Source organism: Pelophylax lessonae, assembly GCF_965119305.1.
Source record: "Pelophylax lessonae genome assembly, chromosome: 3".
NCBI classification, from domain to species: domain Eukaryota; kingdom Metazoa; phylum Chordata; class Amphibia; order Anura; family Ranidae; genus Pelophylax; species Pelophylax lessonae.
Window position 1 is genome coordinate 346,443,251 of NC_138770.1, and position 19,759 is coordinate 346,463,009.

The 19,759-nt window shown below is 43.1% G+C and overlaps 1 protein-coding gene across 20 annotated transcripts in view; it reads left to right on the forward strand.

The window, feature by feature from the left end:
• RIMS1 (regulating synaptic membrane exocytosis 1) overlaps positions 1-19,759 on the forward strand; it is a 625,149-nt gene that overhangs the window by 277,853 nt on the left and 327,537 nt on the right. For all 20 annotated transcript variants that reach the window (XM_082249043.1, XM_082249059.1, XM_082249050.1 and 17 more), the window contains 2 exons: positions 1,020-1,132; positions 19,595-19,725. In XM_082249043.1, coding sequence (XP_082105169.1) covers positions 1,020-1,132; positions 19,595-19,725 — 244 coding nt within the window. The remainder of the gene's footprint in view (positions 1-1,019; positions 1,133-19,594; positions 19,726-19,759) is intronic.

The following is a 19,759-nucleotide window of genomic DNA, read 5'->3' on the forward strand; positions in this document are numbered from 1 at the left end:
GTAAGGAGATGAGGCGTAGATTGTGAAGATTGAGGGGGTCCAGTGAGGGCTTTTTAAGGATGGGAGTGACTAGCGCATGTATTTGAGAATTAGGGAAAATGCCAGAAGAGAGGTAGAGGTTGAAAATGTGAGTTAGAGAGCATAGAATAGAGTCAGAGGGTGAGCGTAGCATGTGCGAGGGAGCAGGATCCAGAGGGCAGGTGGTTAGATGGGTGTTAGATAAAAGTCCAGCAACCTCATTAATACCAGCAGGATTGAACGAGGGAAGTAATAATTGTACCTGTGGATATGGGTTGTTAAGTAGGAGAGATTTCTGCACATTGGAGATCTCCTCGGGAATTGTATCAATCTTATTTTTTAAGTGATTGGCGATGTTTAACACTGCTTTGGGACGTCCCAATGGTTAAGAAGAATCAGGAGCTGTGTCCGTCAATGAACAAAAGAGAAAATTGGATTTTTGATGTACAGTAAAATCCATTTCTCTGATGTTCATTGACAGACACAGCACCCACCCCTTTGTGGAGTTGGCTTTCTTCTGACACTGCTTGTAACAAAACTGAGTGCCTATAGCTGAGAGTGGGTGTATACCCCCTGGGACTGCCCATATGCATAATCAAGCTTTTTCCTGCCTAGTGTCCTACTCCTGTAACCCAATGGTTAGGAAGAATCAGGACCTATGTCCGTCAATGAACATCAGAGAAATGGATTTACGTTAAGTCAAAAATCCAATTTTTTTCTACACCGTATGTTTTCCCCATAACCTAAGAAAAACAAAAAAACAGGAAAATATGGTATTGATTGATTCCAGACAAATGTAAAAAAATAATTTCAGAAAAAAAACACTGTGCCTTGTCTTCACATGTCCAAAACCTGAAAAAAGCCCTGGGACTCAAGGGGTTTTACATAGGTTAAAGATAATATGGAATACAAGTGAGTAAGGTAATAGAGTTTTAGACTAAATTATAATTGTTTTGTTAATGCAGATCATTTAACGTAATTCGTGTTTCCATATGTGTAAGGTTCAAGTTCTTTTGAATCTCAGAAGATGGACAGGCCTTCAATATCTGTTATATCTCCAACCAGCCCCGGAGCACTTAAAGATGCACCTCAGGTCTTGCCAGGGCAGCTGTCTGTAAGTATATGTTTGTATATCTGGCAACGTTTGTATGACATGTTTAATTAAAAAGATTACTTAAAACTAAACTCCAGGCAAACAGCTAAAAACACACTGGGGTATAATTATTAAAGCTGGAGAGTGCAAAATCAGACTCACTTCTTCATAGAAACCAATCAGCTTCTAACCTCAGCTTGTTCAATTAGGCTTTGGCTAATTTTGCAATCCCTAGCTTTAGCATATAAACCCCACTGTATATGGGAGCTGTTTTACACACCTAAGGATTTTTACTTGTGTTTGGCCCTTCTTGTGAATCAATCACTCATCCTAGTCCTTACTGGCCAAGCTTGAGTGCTGCTTTTCAGGAGGTTAGAGAATACTTTTTAATGAATATGTTCTGATTATATGGTGTTTTGTACACTCTCCTGGAGTTCAACTTTAGGTATGTTAACAACCATGGCATAAGCTATTAATCATATTTTTGAGGGTGTCCGGTGTTAGGTCATCTTTACAGATTTTCTGTAAAAATGAATTAACATCTCAAATATAGTTATGTATTGGTTTTAGAATCACAGTGTGCAAAGTGCAGCTATCTACAACATACATTCAGAAATGTATTTTCCCTAATCTGACTCCAGTAGATAATTGTAACTTTTGGGTTTCTGTGCTTGGTATTAAACACTCAAGTTGTACATATTCCTAAACTGATTTTCCTGATAGTCTTCCATGTCAGCATACGTTTGGGTAGCCCCGCCTCCCTCCTACCCCATAGGACCCCAGTCTCATAAATTTTCAGGCTGAGCCAGAGTCCGCGTTCCTTTCTTGTTCTCACTCATAAGGACCGTTTTGTATGAAGTTTCCTAACTTTTGGAAGATGTGGCCACTGGGGTCTCATGCGGGACAGTCATGCGGATATTGGGAGAATCCTGTGGTGTCCAGAAGGTTCAGGATGGCTCCAGTAGTCACTAAATGCCTGGCTAACAGCAGAGTGGGGAATGGCACACATGCGCAGAAGATTGACACCTGTAATAACGGGAGCTCTGCCAATGGCGAGCAGTTGCACTAGGTCGGATGCCCTGCTAAAAGCGGGTGACCGCTAAAGTGTGCCTAGCATAATGCTGTGCTCTGCTGTTCCTGGGATCCGGGTCGCCCTACGGATGCATCGATTGCTTTGTGGACGAGGTCCAGGATATGTGAGTATGTTTGGCTTGAGGTCAGCAGAAGGGACTAGATGCCATGCAGGCTGCTAGGGAGTAACTCCACTTGTGTTAGAAAAGAATAATAAATAAATAACCAAAATGAAAACTTTTAGAGATGTCTATGCTCTAATGTGCATTGTAGAATTTTTATGAAAGTTTGGTGCAGTTGCTTTCTGTGCTGAACAGATATCTGTTTGTTTTTGCAAGGTTTTTCTTTCTGTGTTGAATGCTCTGTCTAATGAAATCACCTGTGTAAAGAAGTCTGCTGTGGTAGTATTCCTTTAGCAGTGGTTAACCCCTTAGGGGTTTTCTCTCACCTAGCAAACAACTGTTACTTACGGTTCACTTGGCTGCCAACTGCCCCGATTTAAAAAAACTGTCAGTATTCAAAAATGCCAATTTCGGCATTTTGAATACTTTAAAGTGCAGTGGAGGCGTTTGGGGTCTTTTAGACCCCAGATCCCTCCATAAAGAGTACCTGTCACTGCCTATTACTGCCCCAAGGGATGTTTACATTCCTTGTGACAGCAATAAAAGTGATCAGATTTTTTTTTTTTTGAGGAACAGTGTTAAAAATAAAATAAAATAAATAGGAAAAAAATAAAAATTTAAAGCGCCCCTGTCCATGTGAGCTCGCGCACCATAGAAAGCGCATACGTAAATCGTGAATGCAAATGTAAACTGTGTTCAAATCACACATGTGAGGTATCACCGCGTTCATCAGAGCGAGAGCAATAATTCTAGCAAAATACCTCCTCTGTAACTCTAAACTGGTAACCATTAAAAATTTTAAAAGCGTTGCCTATGGAGATTTGTAAGCAACGTAGTTTGTCGCCATTCCACGAGTGTGCGCAATTTTAAACTGTAACATGATAGGTATCTATTTACTCAGCGTGGCATCATCTTTCACAATATACAAAAAAATTGGGCTAACTTTACTGTTAAGTATTCCCGTCTTCCGGGATTGACGGCGGGAGCCAACGGTCACAGCACGGGACTCTAAAGGAACGGCACCAGCGGCCGTTCCTTCAGAGCGCATGCACCAGTGACGTCACTGGCTGCATGTAAGGTAAATATCTCCTAAACGGTACATGTTTAGGAGATATTTACAGAACCAATAGGTAAGCCTTATCATAGGCTTACCTATAGGTAAAAGTTGCAGAGGAGGGTTTACTTCCTCTTTAAGAGGAGTACTATTGTTGTTAAGAGGAATGCCTATTTCCAATTTCCAGAGCTGTCTTCTGACATACCTCTGTTTCTACATGGATTAAGATGTCATGCAGCATATATGTCTGCTGGTTGGGTTCTCGATCCACTCCTCCTCTAGACAGGAATTCCTGTCAAGTATACGGAGGGAGTTCTCAGAACCCTACAAGAGATTGGTTGGCTAGTCTTTCAAAAAGGGTCTTGTGACTCCTTCGCAAATCTTCATGTATCTGAGAGCTTAATTCATCAGGGTTCAGGATAAATTGTTTTTGCCACTAGACCGTACTGATGGTAGGATGCTGGGTATTCCTGACTTTCCTCTCTTCAATTGTTAGTTTCTCAATACCTGATGATCAGGACCATGGTCTCTCCCATTCCTATATTGAGGTGTGTTCAATGGAAAAGGCCTCCTGTCCTGAAAGGGTTTTTTTTCTCTAATGTTGATCATGCACCCAGCGAATAATTTCTTGCAAACAGGCAGATAAAGCCGTGACTGCTTGCACAGTAATAAATCTTCTGTGCTGCTGAGTTATTGCCAGTGGAACTCTCCTGTCAGGAAGTTGTTTTGCCAGTAGAACTCCCCGGTTGGGAAGTTATTTTGAACCCTCCGGTTTTCTGGCCAGCTCTTTCATGCTCCCTTCCCTTTTTGTGACCTGACAGCAGGCTTTTTAGTCTCCAGTGAGGCTGAACAACTTCACAGTGGTGTCCTACATCAGGGGTCAGGTAAGAACCTGCAGGGTCAGTCCACTGAGAAGAGGAAGAGATGACTGTGATCTGGGTGGAGATGAATCTTTCTTATCTCTTTTAAATCTACATAGAATTTCAGGAAAGAATCCATATTCTGTGGCCCAATTTGGCAATAAGTGGTTCCTACATACAGGACCCTCCAAGTGAATTTCATCTCTGGACACGATATCAGAGTTAGATCTGGTACCATCTCCTTACTGTTACAAGCTGGAAAGCTTTTCCTTAGGGACCTTGGCTTAAGCCCTGAGTGCAGATGCTGTGTCAGATCAGGAAAGGTCTCACAAGCCATATGCTTTCCAGTTCGATCCATATGCAGTTTTTTTTGGGGGGGTCTGTTGCTAAGACTGTGGCAATGTTTGCAGTGATTCCCTATTGGCCAAACAGGCCTTGGTTCCTGCCTTTAATACTGGGGTATCGGATTGAAGTCCTTTCTCTCAGATATGATCTTCTGTCGTATAGAGCAATATTCCAGCTTTGTTCATCTCTTCCACTTTGTCATGCTGACAGGAGGAGACTAATCAGGCTTGGCTGTTTCTCTAAGCTAATATCTATAAATTCTACAAAAGGACTTGAATAGAGCTTGTTCAGTTTTGACTGCTTTGTTTATTTCAGTCCTCAGGTGCGTTCCAGACTTCAACTGATCCTAAAGCTCTCTTAGAGTGCTGATCTCTGCAGTCCCTGTCATATCCAGTCTCCTGGGTAGACTATCCCTTACTCATCCAATACTTTGATGGGGGGTTGCATATGAGACTCGAAGAAGAACCAAGTCTCTGTAGGCAGGGTTTACTTCTTGCTCTGGGCTTCTATGAGATCTTTTGGCAGTCCAGCCTTTGTAAAGACTGAGCTAAGAAGACATGCACTCTAAGGGTTATCTCTTCAGCCAGGACGTTTGCCAAGATCACAGCTTTAGGCTAGGAAGTGTCCTTTGGTGAATTACAGCTCCAGATGGGATCCCCTCCAGTCCAGTTGGAGTAAGGTTTGAGCCATGATGTCAATCTCTCTAGGTCTACATCCTCAGCAGGAAACCTTGGCCAGATTTAGGGCTTTTAGGGCCCCTTGATTGCTTGCTGCTCCAGGTGGAATCTCAGTTCAGTTTTGAGCAAAGTCTCAGTCATGAAGGCAGCCTTTCTATGGGTTCTTGTCTTCAGTCAGGAGAGTTGCCGGGATCTGGGCCTTGTGCCAAGAGGGATCCTTGTGGCTTTCTGCCCAGTACGGGTAGTGTTTATATCCATACTGGGCGGCAATCTGAGGTGGTTTCGGCACTCTATGAGAACAAAGGATTTGTTCCTCCCATATGCAGGACCATCAAGAATAACTGGTTCCATGCCATGGATATTGTGATTTTTCGAGCATGCTCTCAAGCTACTGTTTTACTCATATTCGTCACTTTTTGTAGCAGAATCAGCGGGACTGAGGTGTCATCCAGAATTTTTGCTGAATGGGTCATTCCAGCTAGTCATTAGGCTTATAAAGCTTAGGGCTTTGTTCCTATGGAAGCAGTCACAACACACTCATCTAGGAGTGTGTAGGCTTCATGGGCTCCCTGTGAAAGCGTGCCAAGAAAAGTTGGAGGATGACATATCTTCCATTAAAGCTATTAAAGCTCTTTGTGGGGTGCAGCTAACTTCTTTATGCTGTCAGGGCCGGCGTTAGGGGGGGGGGCAACCTGGGCAACTGCCCAGGGCCCCGAATGTCCAGGGGCCCCGGGCCCTGTGCAGGACCGGACTGGCCAATCGGGATGCCTGGGGCCGCTTTCAGATGGAGCAGTAGCGGAGCCAGAGGGTTGCCCTGTTGCCACCCTGATCCTGGGCCGGTGCATGGCAGTGGAGGAATCACAGGGGATCACTGTAGGAGAGCTGCGGAGGGAGGCGGGTGGAGAGCGACAGTGATTAGTTGGGGCGGCTGCAAAGTAAGAGAGTGGAGCTGTCAAAATGGAGAACTGATGTCGGGGTGGGCGGGGCCGATATGCGGGGCTCCGCCCCTTTTCCATTTACCTTATAGACCGAGGTAGCAGCTAGTTACTGCCCAGTAGAAGGACCCTGGTGATGTCAGCAGACCATGTGACTGTTTGGTCACATCGTACAGAGAAGTACAGGAAGTAGACAGGAAGTGGTCACATCCCATGTAGCTGCTCTGCAAGACAGGTGTGTTCTTGGGCTTTTATCTGCTTAAAGGTTTGGAATCTCTGATTAGGACTGTCTCAAGGGGTGGCTCTGTCTGTATATTGGGGGGGGGGGTGTCTCTGTCTGTATATAGGGGGGGTGTCTCTGTCTGTATATGGGGGGGTGGGGATATGTCTTTATATGGGGGGGGGGGGTGGCTCTGTCTGTATATAGGGGGGTGTCTCTGTCTGTATATGGGGGGTGGGGGTGGCTCTGTCTGTATATGGGGGGATGTCTGTCTGTATATAGGGGGATGTCTCTGTCTGTATATAGGGGGATGTCTATGTCTGTATATAGGGGGATGTCTCTGTATATAGGGGGATGTCTCTGTATATAGGGGGGTGTCTCTGTCTGTATATAGGGGGGTGTCTCTGTCTGTATATCGGGGGGATGTCTCTCTCTGTATATCGGGGGGATGTCTCTGTCTGTATATAGGGGGGTGTCTCTGTCTGTATATAGGGGGATGTCTCTGTCTGTATATAGGGGGATGTCTCTGTCTGTATATAGGGGGATGTCTCTCTCTGTATATCGGGGGGATGTCTCTGTCTGTATATAGGGGGGTGTCTCTGTTGTATATGGGGGGGTGTCTCTGTCTGTATATAGGGGGGTGTCTCTGTATATGGGGGGGTGTCTCTGTATATGGGGGGTGTCTCTGTATATGGGGGTGTCTCTGTCTGTATATAGGGGGGTGTCTCTGTCTGTATATGGGGGGTGTCTCTGTATATGGGGGGATGTCTCTGTCTGTATATAGGGGGATGTCTCTGTCTGTATATAGGGGGGATGTCTCTGTCTGTATGTAGGGGGGTGTCTCTGTCTGTATATAGGGGGGATGTCTCTGTCTGTATATAGGGGGGTGTCTCTGTCTGTATATGGGGGGGATGTCTCTGTCTGTATATGGGGGGAGGGTGGCTCTGTCTGTATATGGGGGGATATGTCTGTATATGGGGGGGGGGCTCTGTATATGGGGGGATATGTCTGTATATGGGGGGGCTCTGTATATGGGGGGGTGGCTCTGTCTGTATATGGGGGGTGGCTCTGTCTGTATATGGGGGGGTGGCTCTGTCTGTATATGGGGGGGATGGCTCTGTCTGTATATGGGGGGATATGTCTGTAAATGGGAGGGGGGGTGGCTCTGTCTGTATATGGGGGGGTGGCTCTGTCTGTATATGGGGGGGATGGCTCTGTCTGTATATGGGGGTGGCTCTGTCTGTATATGGGGGGATATGTCTGTAAATGGGAGGGGGGGTGTCTCTGTCTGTATATGGGGGGGTGGCTCTGTCTGTATATGGGGGGATATGTCTGTATATGGGGGGGGCTCTGTATATGGGGGGATATGTCTGTATATGGGGGGGTGGCTCTGTCTGTAAATGGGGGTGTCTCTGTTTGAATATGGGGGGGTGGCTTTGTCTGTATATGGGGGATATGTCTGTAAATGGGAGGGGGGTGTCTCTGTCTGTATATGGCGGGGGTGTCTCTGTCTGTATATGGGGGGATATGTCTGTAAATGGGAGGGGGGTGTCTCTGTCTGTATATGGGGGGGGGATGTCTCTGTCTGTATATGGGGGGATATGTCTGTATATGGGGGGGGTGTCTCTGTCTGTATATGGGGGGATATGTCTGTATATGGGGGGGTGTCTCTGGCTGTATATGGAGGGGTGGGGGTCTCTAGCTGTATATATGGGGGGTCACAGCCTCTGGTCAGGAAGGAAGCTGGCAGGGGGCGGGACCAATCTCATATCCTCAGCCTGTGAGGTGGTTCTTCGTCCTGCATCTTGTGACCTCACCACACTCTCTCCCTTCTCCTGTCAGGCGCTTACATAACGGAGTTCAGGAACGGAGCCTCCTTCTCTACTGAACAATCAGATCCCCCAAGACAGGTCCCACCCTTCTACTTATTTCTTTTACTTTAAATAAACCAAGCTGCGCTAAACGATATAACAGTGCTATGACCACACGTGTGTATGTGATGAAAAAAAAATGTTATATCGTTTAGCGTAGCTTGCTTTATTTTATTTATTGTTTGGTGTTGTCACACTTGAAGCTGCTGCTTCATTTTCTTTCACATAGCGCGGTTATCCTTTTTTACACTTATTTCTTTTTCTACTTTTTTTTATCAAGCCCCTTTTTGCTTTTATGGGTCAAACTGGGAGGGTCTGTGCTTCATTGGTGTACCACCCCATGTCTGACCTCACCTCTCCTCTGTTCTCTCTCCTCTCCTCCTAACCCCCTGTTCTCCTCTCCTCTGTTCTCTCCTCTCCGTTCTCCTCTCCTCCTAGCCCCCTGTTTTCCTCTCCTCTGTTCTCTCCTCTCCGTTCTCCTCTCCTCCTGGCCCCCTGTTCTCCTCTCCTCTGTTCTCTCCTCTCCGTTCTCCTCTCCTCCTGACCCCCTGTTCTCCTCTCCTCCTGACCCCCTGTTCTCCTCTCCTCCTGACCCCCTGTTCTCCTCTCCTCCTGACCCCCTGTTCTCCTCTCTGCTCCTCTGTTCTCTCCTCTCCTCCTGACCCCCCTGTTCTCATCTCCTTTCCTCTACTCCTGACCTCTCTCCCTGCGGCCCACAGGGCGCTATTGTCACACGGATCCTCCTCCTGGCCAATCAGGAAGCGGGTCCGAGACCCGCTCCCTGATTGGCCGAAAGGCGAACTCATGCCATTGGTCGAGGAGGAGGCGGAAGGACTCAAGGAGAACCGCTGCAGATAAGTGCACTGGCTTTCTGCATTAAAAGGGGGCACGCTGTGGTCAGTCTGCATTAAAAAGGGGCATGCTGTGGTCTCTCTGCATTAAAAGGGGGCATGCTGTGGTCTCTCTGCAGTAAAAGGGGGCCCGCTGTGGTCTCTCTGCAGTAAAAGGGGGCCCGCTGTGGTCACTCTGCATTGAAATGGGGCACGCTGTGGTCACTCTGCATTGAAAGGGGGCACGCTGTGGTCAGTCTGCATTGAAAGGGGGCACGCTGTGGTCAGTCTGCATTGAAAGGGGGCACGCTGTGGTCAGTCTGCATTGAAAGGGGCACGCACTGCATGATTTTACCTTTTATGAACAAGAAATCAACGTTGTGCTGGTATGACGACGCAATGCTATGGGGCTGGTATGTAATTATTTCCAGGGCTGGTTTTCATACCCAGTCCGGCCCTGGCCCCGTGTCACTGTCAGCAGCGGGCTCCATTTTACAAAGGGGCCCCATCACTGTCAGGAGCCGGCTTCATCTTCCAAAGGGCCCCCAGCCGCCCCCTGTCAGTGTCACGCTGCCTCCGCTGCGCTATGTGCCGGCGGGCGGATACAATGCGCTGCGCTGCGCAGCGCTGTGCTGCCTGTGGCCTTAAAGCCTTGTCTACACTGGATTTTTTCTCGATGAAAAATTCATAGTTGCATTGATTTTGTTATATTTTATTTATTCTATTTAATGTTATTTAATTAAAGCATATTTTCATGTAGTTGTATGTTTTATTTGGCTAAATTGATTAAATGCGCCTATATTTTTGGTAGAATATAAAAAAATTTGGGGCCCCACTTTTAGGTTTGCCCAGGGCCACACTTTGTCTAAAACCGGCCCCGTATGCTGTCAGTATCTATCCATAGGATCTTTTGGCTATGATTGAAACGCTACATTTCCAACATCCCACCCTTGTTTTGTGGGCTAGTTTGTTCCCAAACATATGCTGCCATGGAAGTTTATCAGGAAAACTGAAAGTTTACTATCAAATACTTACCATAATTTCCTTTCCTGATGGACTCCATGGCAGCAGGAGGTCCCTCCCAATGACATGGGTAGGCTAGTTACGAAACGCGGCCTCTGGCTCAGCCTGAAAATTTATGGGAGTGGGGTCTTATGGGGCAGGAGCGAGGGTGGGGCTACCCAAATGTATGCTGCCAGGGAAGAAAAATTACGGTAAGTATTTGATAGTAAATTTTATGAAAAGTCAAGCAATCCAGTCAATCAAGTTAGTTAGTAAATTATGTTTAAATGATGACCTAGGATTATTTTTTGAGTTTAAATAATCATAATTTTTTGAGGATCGGGCAGAACACTATATTTTACACTTTGTAGGCTAATTTTTATTATGTACTTTATCCTCTTAATCCTCTAAATTGTGATTTATAAGCATTTTGCCAATCCTGGCACCTGAACAGCAATTTTTATACAAAGTACCTTTTTTCTAAATAGTACATCATCACTGTACTTTGCAACATCACAGCTGTAGTGAGCCTAAGATCTGGAAAGATAGTGGAAAGATAAGAAACAGATTGAGAACTACCCGACATTATATATTAGTAAAATATGTTACATAATATACACAAAAATATAATATGTTGTAACTTAGAAATTCTTAGATGTGACTGCATTCGTTTCTTTTTGGGGCTTTTTTTCCTTTTATTTCACCTGGTGATCCGGTCAGAAACACACACTGGGGTTGATTTACTAAACCTAGAGAGTGCAAAATATGATGCAGATCTTCAAAGAAACCAATCAGCTTCCAGGTTTCTATGTCAAAGCTTAACCTCCCTGGCGGTATGATTAGGTCAGGAATTCTGTACCAAAAGCGGTACAATTTTATGCATGGAAATTTGGCGTTATGTATTATAGGCCTACAATTCTTAGTAATTACTGACTTAAACCTGACCAAAACAAGACTCTAGTAGACATCCCAGATGTGATAAATTTGAAACACAAACGCATAAATTATAATCTAATCAATAATATAATTTATAATACATGTGTGTGTGTATATATATATATATATATATATATATATATATAAATGTTATGTGTTTGTGTTTTGTGCAACGTTCAACGTTGGGGATACCGATAACAGCATGGAAAATGCTCAGGGATACCGCTAGGCAGGTTAAATGCACAAGCTGAATTTAGAAGCTGATTGGTTTCAATGCACAGCTTTACCATATTTTGCACCCCCCAGTTTTAGTAAATAAACCCCACTCTGTCCTAGGGTGTCTGCATTTTGGATGAATTAGTAAAGCAGACACCTTCAGACAGCAGTAATGTCAGTCTGGGGAGGGGATGATGTTAGACTAACAGATTTAGATGGACTTGACTAAAAAATGTGTAGCTTAAAGAATATGTAAACCCAACATTTCATATTCCTGATATGTGCCTGCTGTAGCATGTACTTGTATGAAATGGTATCCTGCTTTCTTTGTATTGCTTCTATTGTGTTAAATCCCTGATGTTCCTACCAGTCCCTTTGCTTTCCTAATGAAACGGACCACACTAGGCTTGACAGGACAGCATGGTCAGTTCTCTAGCTATGCTGGGAACTCAGCCCGCTCTCCTCCGATGATTAGACTTGTCCTGACACGTCGTTCCCCCTCCACACAGCTGTTCACTGAGAAGCCCAGTGTGCTGCTGTTTCTCCTCTCGTAGCTCTTATGCAGCTGAGAGCAGTGGGTATGTGATCACTTATAAAAAAAGGGAAAAAAGGTATTGATAATGTTTTTTTTTAAATATCTATACAGAAATGGGAATGTTGTTTTTTTTTCCTATTTTAAACTGAATAGGCTCTTTTACAAGGTGAGGGTTTACAATCACTTTAAAGTATAACTAAAGGCAAAACCTTTTTCATTTTGGATAGAGAATGGAAGGTTTTTTTGCCATCCCATGAGGGAGATTTCCCTTCACTTCCTCTCCCATAGCCAAAACAGGAAGGGAGATCAAATCCCTCCAAAGTAAGGGAATCTCGAGGTGTGACCAGAACCAGTGTCACCATTGGAAAATTTTGTGTATATTACTTTTCTGATGTCAACCCAGAATTTGGGATTTTCTTTTACTTTCATTACCAGGACAAATTCAGAGGGTGGAGAGTTAGGTCTAACTGCTACTTTGTTTGGACAGCTTGATCTGTTAAAGTAATTTGAAAAATAACACATTTGCTGGATCACAAGGTGAAAATAAAGGAAAAAAGGCAGAAAAAGACCGAAGGCAGCCACCACATCTAGGAATTTGTAAGCTGCAATTTAAAAAAAATGTTATTTTTTGGATTTAATATAAACAGTAGGCAGTAAGGCAACAGGTAAATTATTTATTAATCATATTAATAATATTACTAGTACTACTAATAACTTTTTACCCAAGCTTTACACAACTTTCACCCAAGGATTCACACATTTTTTCAGTTGAATCCAATTTAAAATTGTGTGACTCTTGATTCAAAGATCTATAAATCTTGGGGTAACATTTTTTTTAAAATATACCCATGTAGCAGGTTTTCCAGGCATTGGGCCTGATGTGGGTCTGCAATGGTTACTGGTGACACCTTCAGCCCATTTAAGCTGAATACCCAAGTGTGAGATTGGAGACAATGACCATTCCAGCATCTTTGGTTTGTTTTGTGTATTTGATATTGGGGATGAGAGAAAGGAATGAGTGGGCTACTCCTCTGGCTCAACTAGGTACAAATGGGACACTTTGTGGAAAAATGCCTTTCAGCGCAGTCTTGACGCCGGCTGGATGCCGACCAATGCTTGCTGGCGCTTGAAAAAAACACTGACTTGCTGTACTTGAATTTGACTTCTGACACTCTGATCAGCTCAAAAGTCCTGGACTGTATTTAGACTTGTATACAGCTCCCTCCAGTCCTTCCTGACTGAGGTAGCTCCTGTAACTGCTTGTGCTGCTGCAACTCTCAACACTGTACACTGCACGCTGTACACTTTAACACTTCAGGGCCCAACTGCTGGGCCCCCTTTACACTTCAGGGTCCTCTCACTAGGCACCCCCTCTACACTTCAGGGTCATCTCACTAGGCACACCCTCTACACTTCAGGGTCCTCTCACTAGCATCCCCTCTATACTTCAGGGTCCTCTCACTAGGCACCCTCTCTGCACTTCAGGGTCCAGACACTGGCACCCTCTCTGCTTCTCTTCAGGGTCATTACTGGCACCCCCTTTACTTTTACTCCTGCACCGGCTAGCTAGCTCCTGGATCCCCACGACCTTCACCGGAGTGGTCCCCTTTCTCCCTAGGCAGACCCCAGGGGGCAGTTTACAGTACTCATGAACTGGGAATGCTTTCCTGAAACTGAACCCCTCTCAACTCCGCTGGTCCTCGGCACACTGGATCCTCTCTGCAGCTCAGCTCAGCCCTCTGTCACCTCAGGCAAGCCGCCTGGGACATCCGATCCCGCTGACAGGAGGAGAGACAGCTGTACTCTCCCTCCTGGGACTCTGCTTCCTGCAAAAGACGCTGCGTCATGCGTTCCCCTCAAACTTATACCCACTCCTAGAATGCTGTGTGGCAGAGTCTGCCTTTCTGGGGTAGATACAGGCCTGGGTACACCATTGGCTGGGTTTCCTCCACTGCCCAATGATAACCCTCTCATGTAGCACAGTGGGGAGACTCCCCAGTCTCAACAGCTACACCTGGGAGACATGACAGCCCAGCTGAAAATCATGGCCCTGCTGTTAGGCAGCCAGGGCCCACTATACTTTGTAGGGTGCTACATCCATAACTGTTGTCACTTTGTACCTTGGATTTTATAGTATAAGAGCCTAGTATGTGTTTTTCTATTGTAAGAATGATAATGAACTGTGCTATTATATATATCTCAAAAAAATATACCCATATTTAAGTAATGATAGAAAAAAATCTCCTTTTTTTCTTACCCCTACTTAATGTATTTTCATTCCAATATGCTTTTCATTAGTTCTTCTAAGAAAATTCTCGCCTTCAGGGTAAAGTGCATTTCATAGTGTGTGCGCAATATGTGTCATTCACATAGATAATAGCATTTTTCTTAATGGGTCTTAAAACCTTCTCAGACTTTAGAATTTTTTTCTATAGGGGTTCAAGGAGCTTGTATTCTTTAGCATATAAAAATAAAACAAAGACTTTAAAGTTATCACTACATGGATATTTACTTTCTTCTTGGGATTGAAAGGCCCTTTAGAAGTTATAATCTTTTTGATTCCATTTTTTTAAATGTACATTAGCGTTATTAAGCTTTTTTTGTCATTTTTTTACTGTTTTAATCAGCACAAGAGAAATGTAAAAATGGCTTGGGGGGGTCGGTCAATCAGGCAGCGGTTAGTAAGTTTGTACATAATGTCCAGAGTGTTTCTGCAAACATGCACCTAGCCAAAATGCGTGATAAAAACAGAACAAGCCCCCTAGATAACTTTTTCTCCTAAAGTGCATCTGTGCCCAGACTATTGACATTAATGTATTGATATATTCTTAACAAGCAGTAAAAGAGCTTTAAAATAAGCCCGCAGTAGCCTCTGTTACTGTACTGCAGACACTGCGGAAAAATGCCATATTATCAAAAATTACGTTTTTTTTCTACATTCTCATCAGTGTAATCTTTATTTTTTTTTTTTAAATGACATCATGGCCTTATTTATCCATTGCCGAGCCCTGTCTCTAATTTTCACCTTATGTGGCCAGATCATTTTTAGAATTTTTTTTTTTTTTGTCATGTATCACTTACAAAAATTCATTTTTTGTCATGTTTCACTTACAGTAATATATTAATTCAAAATGTATTTAAAAAATCATAAACGAACACAGCAAACTCGCATTGCATATACCAGCACAATCCTAAAAAAGGAAAAGTATAAACCAACATACAAAAAAAAGACAAAAGTCTATGCATTGGTGAAAATCAATCTGGCAGCCTCAATAGTCAGAGTTCCAAGTCTTCAAACTTGTTCCACCTCATGCTCACTCCACCATATTATCCATATGAGCTTACCAGAAATAATGTGACTTTCAGGGTATGAGAAGTCAAACAGCGCTGTGTATCTACATAGATCTGTTGCCTGTACAAGAGCCGACACTCCTCCAGCCCCAAAAAATCCACTAAGTAATGCTCAAGGAAAAGAAAAAAGACCACAGGGCCCCAATAGTGTAAAATAGTGTAAAATCCTGAGTAAGTCTTTATTATAACAGTTAAAAACACTTTACAGACAGCATAAGGCAAACTACAGTATTAAAAATTCCAAGAGGTCACGACATCCGACTCCGCCATCATCTGGTGCAAGGAAGGGTGGGCCACCACAATCTCTTATATACAATACTCAATGAAGATGGGGAGGAGCACAGGAAGCCCCCCAGAGAATACAGACAAATTATTGCAGTTAATGCCATCTTTTGGTACTTTTTCATATAGCAGCCACAATACTTCCACATCATGCCCTTAGTGGTACCAAATTGGAATTACAACACATGGCTGACTTCCCTGGTCAACCTAGTCACTCTTATTTTTTGCCCTTTTTTTTTTTTTTTTTTTGCAATTTTAGCCTTTTATCCTATACATTGCTTTTATACATTTTTTATTTGTAGAGTTGTATTATATTTTCGTTCTGTGAAATTGTTTGATGGGGGTGACCACGAAAGCTAGCTATACTGTATGTTGTAACAATGTTGTTTGAATTTGCCTAATTTTATACATTCGGCCTATTTGTTTTTTGGAAATACACGGTACACTTATGATTGGATGGATTGTCTAAAGCACCATATGTCAAAAGTATGATTGCATTTGATGCACTTTTTGTTACATTTTACACATGACATTTGGGTTATTGCACTGCAAAGAGATTGCACTTTAAAATTGTATGTTCATTTTTTTGAGATTTGCACGTTATTATTTATGAATTTATTGATAACATTTTGGCTACATTTTGCACATAGTATTTATCTTTTTGCACTACTATGAGATTGCACTTTATAATTATACTGGTTCAGTAGCACATTATTTTGTAAGAGAGCTTTATGATTTTTTCATTTATTGATATAATACAAGTCTTAATGCAGCTCAGTCTTTTATATTTTATGATCTAATACTAGGTTGTACTTTGGGGAACTTGGTTTGAGCAGAAACGTTCAATTGTGTATAATAGATTTTTAATGCAATCCACATGAGAGCACGGGTGTTTTTTTAGATTTATTTCTTGCACATGCATTTTCCGACCTGCTCCCCTAAATGCTTTCAAGGTTATCAGGCAGACGGACCTTTCAGACACATATAGTGAGACTGTCTGAAAGAGCATAAATTCTGGATTAGAGTTTACCAAATGCTGTATACATGTTACGGGTATATCCTTTCTAAAGGACCTTTACAAAGCCCTCCTCCTGGGAGCCTGCGAAATGCACCAAAACTCAGTTTAGGTTAGTTTCGCACATCCTCATGGCAGCAAAGCAGGTCATAGCGCATCCCTGGAGGACTCCAACCATCCCATTTGCTGAAGTCAAGCACTGAGTTTCTTAAGTGATGATTTTTGAAAAATGACTGCCCCCAAACTAAAAAGATATCTTCATAAGATATTGGTACTGTGGATCAAGCTCTAAGAAGGTGGAGGAGAAGGAGTTAGTCCCCTGGGTGTTGACAACTTTCACTCTGTCTCCCCTCTTTCTTTCCCTTTCACCCTTCTTTTCCTACTCCTTTTTCCCACCAGTCCCCTTTTTTTTATGCCTCTTTCTTGCTGCTTTGTTATACTAAGTCATGTACACCATTGGTGGTAGAGCAGTATCCTCCATTTCTCTTCTGGTCTTGGTTCTATGACATACCCTCCTTTTTTGTATTCTGTCCTGTTGCCTATGAATGAACTACAACTACGGATGACTGCTTGTAGTTCCCAATTAACTGCAAGGGTGCTGGTGAGTGCTCTCGTAGTTTATTGACACTTCCTACATCAGAAAGCCCAGGATGCAGAGATATTGGCAGAAAGCTGTTGGCAGTGTTTGCAGGAACGTTATATTGCACCCGCTATCTGCTGCTCATGGGTGCAATGCTCTGCCAGCTCCTGACAAAAAAAATAATAAATTAACTTTTTTTTTTTTTTTTACCTGCAAAATATGTGCATTTATTATTTTTTTTTAAAGATGAACTTTGCCTTTAATAAACATTTATTAAATGAAAGAGAGGGTCCTACTGATTTTGCAGGTCCTCTGATAGCTATGTAAATGTTTATCAAAATAATATTTTCAATACAAATACATTGAAATCATTGTTGGCACTCACAAACACAACATAACTTGTAAAGTGCTTTCTAAATCTAAAGCGTAAAACATTGTTGGGTTTATAACGCATATTAAATAAAGTTTAAAAAAGTGTGCCTATTTGAGAAGCAATGAAAATCGCAAAACTGTAGCCCATTCAGACTAGCACAACACGAATTTTGGGGTGACCTGTGAAGTCGCGTGCACCGCTGTGCACCGCGACTTCGGCACGACTTGCAGAGACTTCACATAATGGAAGTCTATGCAAGTCGCTCCAAGGTCGCCCCAAAGTAGTACAGGACCCTTTTTCTAAGTCCGAGCGACTTGTGTAGCTCCTATTAGAATGGGTCCTGTGCTAATCAATGGACCGCGACCGAGCGCGACTTGTCAGGCTGACAAGTCGCCTGACAAGTCGCGCTAATGTGAATGGGCTCTAAGTGTGTGTACTTTTTATTTGTGGATTTGGAGGGAAGGTATTTTAGTGCTGTTTTTTTGTTTTTTTTCCTTAAACTTTGTCACCAGGTGTTGACCAGCTCCTTGGGGGCAGTATATGCTCATGATTTTGATTTGATTTATTAATTTGATGTTTCAATTTGTGATAGAGAAATCGGGGGATTGAGAACACATAGTCCTCCTTCCCCTTCTCCCCTGCTGCCCAGCATTTGCTAACCTGGTGCTTCCCTGTTCATGTTTAAAGTAAAGGAGATTGGTAAACCCCATAAAGAGTTTTACTGCCCTCCGATCTTGCTATCCTGAACGCAAACGCCAGCGATAAGACATGAAGGCAATGAAGCCAGGGTGCACGTCTTATAACTGATAAGGACTGGTGGGGAGGGGGGGGGTAGATGACAGCAGGGTAGGGCATGCAATGACAGGGGGGGAGAGTGACACTTCAGCAGGAGGGCAGACAAAGGGCAGGCAGTGGGTGGCAGAGACAGCAAAGAGCACATGGATAGAAGAGGGGGCACTACGGGGTGGCAGTGGCAGGGGAAGGATGGGGGTATAATTTTTTTACTGAATGGATGCCAACTGCTACTTAATAGCTATTCAGTAATCAATTTAAAACCTAGGCAGGTTCATTGCCCTGGAGGAGACTAGTTTGTAATGGCACCACCAACCCACACTGTACTTGTGGTCTTCCATCAGTATACGGCTTCCTTGCAGTCATGAACATATATCCCAGATTTTTCCAGCCCCCCTCATACAAAGCTAGCCAACAACTTAGCTTGTACAAGTTTTGGAACCTTCTCCTTTATTGAACAGTTTCACACTCAATTTATACACACATGAGCACATCCCCCTCCTGATCAAATTACTACACACAGGTCAGGGGTTGCCTGATTACATTATCCTAGGCAGATGAAATTGTATACAGAAACAGAAGTAACCTGAACTAATTATCTGGTCATCTGGACAAAAACAATGTGAGGTCATTAACATTTAACAATGGGACAGGCAGACTTAACACAATACACATTATCTCAATACACAAACAATAGGGAAAGCCTGTCTCTGACATTGAAGGACAAGGAACAGAAGCCAATGTTAATAGCTCTTTCAATGAACATGTTCAGAATCAAACAGGAACAGTCCTCACATATTTCTCGAGATACATGGCTGACAAACATCACTGTCTCACTTGAAGCAACCAAAATCATCAAGCATCTGTCCTTCACTCCCAGTGACTCCTCAGTACAGGGAAAGCCTTTGCCAGGTTTAAATTGCTGTCTGTGGATTGCAATGTGTTGTGGTTGAAAAAAATAGCACAGGAACATTGTTTCCCACATTGGGGAACCTTCAAATAGAATCAGCTGTGGTAATGCACATGATTAAACACATTGCCACAGTACAAGGTGGTGAGAATGGGGCTTAAGGATGAATTTCTCCACAGTTCTTGCAGCTACATAGGTCAATGTGTTAAGATTAAATCAATACTATAAAATCTATAATCTGGCCCAGGGTACACTTTAAGAGAAATTATAACTGAACCTGTTTGTCTTCTCAGTCCATTCAGACAACCACTTTTGCTAGCCAAACACATATATATGTAGCAGCAGATGAATACATCACAGTGAAAAATACACAGTGTAAGGTTTTCCTATGTTTGACAGAAGAGAGTTTGTGTCAGAAAATTCTGTATGTCCGTCCTGCTTTTTAACTGCTGTCATTTTTTAATTACAGTGTATGCTCATCTGATATTAATATATCTGTATTTTAGGTAAAATTGTTGTACGATAAAGTAGAACATCATCTAATAGTCACTGTGTTACAAGCAATAGACCTTCCACCCAGGCCAGATGGACGCCCAAGGAATCCCTATGTAAAAATGTATTTCCTTCCGGACAGAAGGTAAGAATTTAACATAACTCTATTTTTCTTTTAA